Raw genomic sequence first — 7,406 nt, 5'->3', positions numbered from 1 at the left:
AGACATAAAACTACTGTAGAGATCAAAAACAAGAAGCCAAGTTCTAGCATAAAACCGGATGCAAGATTCTTTTCCATAGACTAAATCTAGAAATAGTGTTTCATAAATAAGAAAAAAAAAATAAGTAAATGCACACTGTGGCAAGCTCCTAACCGTACAACTCAAAATCAGGCAGGTTTTATAATGACTTTCTTGTGCATTTCAAGGCAGCTCTTGGCATAAAACAGTGCAGCTTATACAAGATCACCAGAAATTTTCCCATTCATTTAGTTTGATTTGCTCCATATAGAATCCTGAGACATTAAACCCTGAGGGGTTCAGCAATGCTCCAGGCTGGGCTGGCTGGCACAAAACACCTCTTGTCATACTTAACTCAGGAACATCCAATACTGGATAAAAAGTTTACATGAATTTACGCTTCAGAATTTTTAGGAAGATGAAATCATTCAGTACGACCTAAAGCTTTCTACAGTCTCTGATGTAAGGAAATTTGCCTTCCAAATAAAACACCAATTCACATCACGTATAAGTAGTAAACCTTTAAAATGTTAGCTTTCACAAAATGCTGAAATGAGTTTAACAATTACCAAGTAGCACAGATGTAGATAATATAAACAGACATGACATCTATATGAGTGTAAAGACTATTAAAAGAAGCATTTGCATGGTTTTTAAGAAAAAGGTTCAAAGCTTTTCTATATAACATTCCATTGCAACATCTGGGATACAAAGAAGAACACAAGTGATACAATTTAGTCTATTCCTGTAGACTAAATAAAGGAAGGAAGATAACAAAGGACTTTCAAAAACACACAGTAAAGTATCACATTATATCTACTTTTCATCTGCAAAAGCTCAGAATCTCATCTGACAAATTATGAAGTCTATTTGTCTGAGAGTTCATTAGGATTTCTGGAGTAACTAATGTAGAGGTATAGAGAAAGCCATTAGCTCCATTTGTAGAGAAGGCTATCCACCCTTTCAGTTGGAGTTTGACTGGGCCAGTGCTTTTTCTTTATTTAGCACATTCTGGCAAATTGATACAAGTTTTCCAATACTTTTTTTTTTTTTTTTTTTTTTTTAATCTTGACCAAAAATTTAAAAACTCTGGCCTTTCCATCAGCTGCATGATTGTCACAGTTCCTTTGCATTTGCCCTCATCCACCTTTCTTCAAGAGATTCATAATGTAAAACACGCCGCTTAGTGCAATTACTGCTGCTCTCTCTAAAAAACCTTCCTACACTAACATCAGTCACCACCAATATTCTAAGAATCACAGAAATCTATCAAAATTGATCTTCAAACTCTCATTAATCCCTCCAAGCCCTCTTTTGTTAGCATAGCTTATCTCCATATGGCGTCGCCTGTCAGTCAACACAATTCACAGGACTATTTGGAAAAACACTCACAGCACGGGATTGTCCGGCCTATTAAGGAGACCAAAGTCATCCATTACCCCAGCATGATGCCTAAATGGAAATTGCTGCTTGGGGCACGTGGTAATGCACAGATGCATTAAAAGACTGAAAAGAGCAATAGACTCAGGGTGATATACAGCACATCAGTGCAGGCTGATGCCCCCAATTTCTTCTTTCCCTGAAAACTCAAATACTGTTGCAAACCAAGACTTCAGGCTAGATATACTCTAAATCATACGGATAATGAGTATTTTTTACAGGTATTTGCAACTCGTTTGCCTAGTGATACATACTTCCAATACTAATACTTTTTAGGTACTAACCATCAATAAATTGTCTACATTCAATTTTAAAAAGTGTACTTTATCTCATACACGTGAAACAGCTACCAATATTTTTCTGTAGACATGAACAGTTTAGGGAGTAAGAGAGAAGGCTGATTCTCTGCAATAATTCACTGTCAGAATGACAGCTGCCATTCTTTGCTGACTCAATATAGATAGCAAAACCATCACATTTAATCTGCCTTCTTGAAAAGATCTTCAGAGAAAGGGGTGAGATGACAGATGGTGTGAATTTCTCTTAAAAACCTCCAATCTCAGTGATAGAGTCTACCAGTGATCCAGTCCACCAGGAAAAAACTGGCTAGCTGCTAATCACAAAGTACTGTGTCCCACTCTGGGTTCCTCAGTTCAAGAAAGACAGGAAACTTCTACAGAGCCCAGTGGAGGGCTACAGAGATAATTAGGGGCCTGCAGCACCTCCTTTATGAGGAAAGGCTGAGAGACCTGGGACTGCTCAGCCTGGGAACAGAAGACCGGGGAGGAGGAGGGGAGGATCTTATGTATGCTTATACATACCTGAAAAGAGGGATCAAATGGATAGGGCCAGGCTCTTGTCACTGAGCACCGCTGAAGAGAGGCATCAAGCACGAACTGAAACATAAGAAGTTCTACACAAAATTGGAAAAAAAAAAACAAACAAAAAACAAAAAACCAAAAACACCCTACTTTGAAAGTGACAGAGCATTAGAACAGGCAGCTCAGAGAGGCTGTGGAGTCTCCTGCTCTGGAGATATTCCAAATCTTCCTGGATGATTTTCTGTATAATCTACTGTAGGGAACCTGTTTTAGCAGGGAGTCGGATTGGTTGATTTTCAGAGGTCCTTTCCCAACTCCACAATTCTGTGATCCCGTTAATAATGCACCACAGCAATAGATATTTCAATCCTTTTATCCAGTTGTTCTACTTAAGCAGTGACAAGCTAAAAACAACGATGCACTCTCTTTCTAAAAACTATGTCTGAAATAATAGGAAGTGCAAAGATGCAAATCACAGATCAAGGGATGAGACAATCACAAGACAAAACATGAGCTTTCAAGCATTCTGAAATAGATCTGCAGCAGCAGACTACAAAGCAAATTTAAGAACAACAAAAAAATAACAATTCCAACAAAAAACAATACACAAAAACATCCACACCAATAAGTGCCTGCAGCCTCAATATTTAAAAATAATTCTTAAAAGTGGAAGGGGGGGGGGGAGCAAAGGGACACAAAACAGTCCTGGGCAGAGATACTTGAGGCATCTAAACGGAGATGTAATGGACTACCTGAAGGCTTTGGACCATTAGGACTTTTACTGGAAAACAGAGCTGAAACATACAGAAAGAGTATCTTCCACCACAGATGGCCATAAGCAGTTCAGACTTCCAGGTCTTAGAATTCTCACTGTATATAACTCAGTTCCTGTAAAACAATGTTTCTAGTAGTTTACAATTTACAGAAAATCCTAAATATATGAATCAAGTTTCAGCCATCATCTACCAATTCCCAGCTGCTCAATCCTTTCACCCTTCTTGTACAAGCTTCAAAACTCTTGATCATGGAAGATGACAGAGAAGAAGAATGTCCATGTTTTCTTCTTGGCTCGTTTCCTACTTGTTTAACATACCAAATCATCTCAGTGCAGACTGGGACAAAGCTAGATGCAAGGCTGAACGTGAAGCATGAGGTTGGGAAGAGAACAAGCTCTTCCTTTTGAGTGACAGTTAATTGGAACACTAAATAGCTGGAAACCTGCTCTGTTCATCCCTTCTCTAAAGATGTAACGCTGTGCACTGGAGGAGTGCAAAAACACTATCCAGATTATATTGTAGTCCTGGGAAGAGAAAAGGCTCAGAATATTCATCTGAAAAGACTTAATCTTGATCTTCTTGGCAGAATCCACTGGTAAGTGCTCAAACAGAATAGGTACCTCTACTGCTGAAGGCGAGACAGGAGTTTAAAGGTGTTATTGCGGAGATTTTAAATACCAGAAAACAGAGCAGTACAAGGGGAGTCAGTATTACAAAACTGATTAAAAGGCACCAAACGCTTCTTTTTTTAAGTAGTTAAAACCTGGAAGACAAAACACGGCAAGTGAATAAAATAACCCTCAATGCTGATAAAATAATAATTATAAATATAAAAATAAAAATTATAAATATAAAATAATAAGTAAAAATAAATAGCAGTAGCTAAATATTTTCAAATCTGTATTTCTGAATTATGTTTTAATACAGTAAAAGAAAGGATTTTTTAATTTTTTTTTTTTTACTCCTCAAGTTATTTTAAGGTATTTATGATCCTGATGGTCTGCTAAGTTTCTAGAGGTCCTGGAAACAATAGGCCAACAAGAACTTGCATTACAAATGAAATCCCAAATGAACTTTCTCAGCCTCCTGTGCAGCTGCAGCTGAAAATGGAATATTACAGTGGTCATTCAGTTCAACACTCAGCTATTCAGCTGTCTTTTTAGAATGATTGGGATTCACGAGGCTTCATTCTAAGTGTACAGCACAACATAATGCTGAACTCTTTACCACAGAGGCACAAAATTACACCAGCTTTCCCCAACAAAGGTAGATAATATGCAACTCCGCTATCACAAAGTAACAAGGCATATTTAAAAAACATGATGCCACAGGTGGTTCTTTCCTTAAAAAAATTAGTTAATTTTAACAAATGTCTACATTAACAACAACAAAAGCAAAAACCCCATCAGAAAGCCTTAATATTCATTTTATATAAATTCTTCATGGCAAGTGTTTGTCTAATCTGCTCTTTAAAAGTTACTGACACAGAAATCTTATGGTTTCCATAGTCCTTAGCTTTAAAACCTTAGATGTTGTTAACACTGGCCAGAATTTCAAATAAAATGAGAACTAAAAATCAAACAGATGGGACACTCTTCATAACATATGATACCTACATTAAAAACTGAACTTTTCACAAGAATATTTTTTTCAGATATCACAAAAGTGTCTTACTTTTTCCAAAACAGAAGCCTCCACTTCTTAAACTAATCCAGACCAAAAGCAATTGTGAGTTTCACTGCACTATCCTGACGTATGCTAATCAAGTAACAGATACTCTCTTTCCCCTAGATGTAAACAAACATCTGAACTCCCACTGCCCAATGATATACAAAGCATTTGTCAAACAACGAAGAACAACAGTATGGAACTATTTAAAAATCTATGAGAAATGAAAAGTAATCTCACAGCTCTTTTATTTATTGTATCTTAAGTCTTTGTTTTGTTTCCTAAAGATATAATTTTCTTCAGCTTTGCAACAGATGTTGTCTGGAGGAAAGAGGAGACATCTCAGTACTACCGAAATCCCTTCCTGGATATCCATCACAGCTTTTAAGTAGTATGGACAGTTTTGTCTCAAGAGCAGCTGAGTGTAATGAACAATGTTCCTGCACTCCACCACGAAAAGGTCCACACGTACTTATATTCAAGGGTAGTAATCTATTTTAAAACAAGAATTTATTGTGTTATAGTATAAAGACACTAAACACAAAAACAAAGTCTTTAACAACATTAACATTGACACAAAATAAAAGCAAGATCATTTCAAGCCAATTCTGTAACCATTTCATGTGAGAAACTCCGAGCAAAAGAAAGTTACATACACAGGCTCACCCTATGGAAAGGATGGCACCACCTTCATCTAATTTAAACCCCCTTTCAGGCCACCACTGTATTGTCAGAATAGTTGCATTAATTTGAGGGCTCGAGTGGTATGTAAGCCTTGTCCTTGCCCTCTATATATAGGAGAACTTACCAATAAATCTATAAGAGAACCAATGAATGCATTTCTACTGTAAACTAAAAGACTTGAGGTAAATTCTAATCTACCTTGGATTTCTTTTTCTCTTATTACAGAGGATTTCATTGAAGAGCAGCATAAATTTAGTTAACTTCATTGTAGTCCATGTGATAGCATAGATAAAAAAAAAAACACAATGCTTTGCATTACATCGCACAACTCCAACAAAATACATACAGTATGTCATAAAGCTTCTTTGAAATCATGTATTGTAGAACAGCAATCCAACATATGAAAAGATTTAAGTATCTGAGAAGATGCACTTTAACCATTTCTTCAGACACATTACCTTGTATCAAAATAAGGTCTCTTCACTGTGGACTATCTGAAAGGATCCGTTATGTGAACCAGTTGTATGAAAATACATGAATTCTCAAAGATGTGACAATCCTTTCAATCAATAATAGAGAGCAGTTAACAAGAATATACAGATTAAATATTCAGATCACTGCTCATTCATATGAAACATTTCCAAAAATAACAGATTTGATTAACTTAAAGCAATAAAATTTATCTAAATAAGAAATTAGGAGCATAACTACTTCATTTGCTTAAAATGATTATTTTTGGCTCTTAAAAGAATCTGAATTCTAGATTTTAAAGGCTCTTTGTGAAAGTATATATACACACCAAATTTATATTCAAAACTAGATTTTACCATTGCGTTTTAAAGGCCAAGAGATACTTTCAATACAGTAGAAAAAATAGCAGTTCCTGAAGTATATTGTAGCCTCACTTTACTGACAGTATCAATAATTGCTGTACAAAATACTTCTCCAAAGCAAATCCATTTGAACTCTATCCACCCTGAGTTATGCTTCTTCATTTTTAAAAATGTTTTCAACATTAGATAACAGAGAAGTATGTACAAGGCTATAAAATTTGTCAGTTATTATACAGCAGTTAAAAAACTCAGTACTATCAGCCAATTTTGTTTTTGTAGTTATTCAGTTTGGGTTGTGTCACTGTTGATTTTCTGTTTGTTTTTTTTAATCAAGTAGTCGCTTCATCTGAACATTCACATATTGACCACTTGGTTCTTTATTTTTGATCGCAACAGTAAGGCAACAGTAAAAATAAAAGTCATAGAAATTTTGCATACGTGTAAAGGTATTAAGTTTATAAAAGTGCTTCCTAAAAAGATAACCTAATTGCAGTATCAAAATATTACAGAGTGGTGAGAACAACTATCTATTATTTCAATAAAATGTTGCTCCATAGAAAATACATCAATCTGGTTTTAGGCTTTTTCATCTTTTTTTTTTTTTTTTTGGGGGGGGGGGGGGCGGAGGTGAGGGAGGGGAGCAGGGAAAGGGTGAAGTAAAAGCCTGGAGGAAAAACAAAACAAACAAAACATAACGGTTGTGAGGGACAAGCAAGTTAAGAAAATATACTTTAGTCTAAACTTAAATAAGAAGGTCCACACTTTTTTGTCAAAACATTAAGCCTCTGTCAAAAATGTATTTTTTTTTTTTTCTTTTTATAGTACAGGATTAAAAGACAAGATGATGCTTACAAGGTAAAGAAATAATTTACATGAAAATAACTTCAGACTTTTCAGCTTTTCAATCAAAATATTTCATAACATTCAAACATGACATACAACAACAAAAGAAACAGTGAATGCAAACAAAAATGTTATATGATTTCTTTCAAACACATAAATAAATGAAATATTGGTGTAGGCAGTAGGGCTCATGCTGATGGCTAGCAGGAAATAACAGTGTGCAATCTATTTGGAAAAAGCTCTAAAGTACAAATTACAAGCCCAATTATGGACTGCAGCAAGTTCAGTTATATCACTGCCATCCTCTCTTATCTCCAAAATAA

At 35.5% G+C, this 7,406-nt stretch overlaps 1 protein-coding gene across 1 annotated transcript in view; it reads right to left on the bottom strand.

Annotated features, from left to right (window-relative positions):
- Window positions 1-243: 243 nt before the first annotated feature.
- The window catches only part of UBE2W (ubiquitin conjugating enzyme E2 W), a gene marked incomplete at both ends in the record, with an annotated part of 36,294 nt that continues 29,131 nt past the window's right edge, over window positions 244-7,406 (bottom strand). The window contains 1 exon segment of the mRNA XM_079533856.1: window positions 244-389. Within this exon segment, the coding sequence (XP_079389982.1) occupies window positions 244-389 (146 nt within the window).

The sequence above is a fragment of the Tetrao urogallus genome (genome assembly GCF_951394365.1).
Source record: "Tetrao urogallus genome assembly, chromosome: 3".
Classification (NCBI taxonomy): Eukaryota; Metazoa; Chordata; class Aves; order Galliformes; family Phasianidae; genus Tetrao; species Tetrao urogallus.
This window is presented reverse-complemented; position numbering and strand designations above follow the sequence as displayed.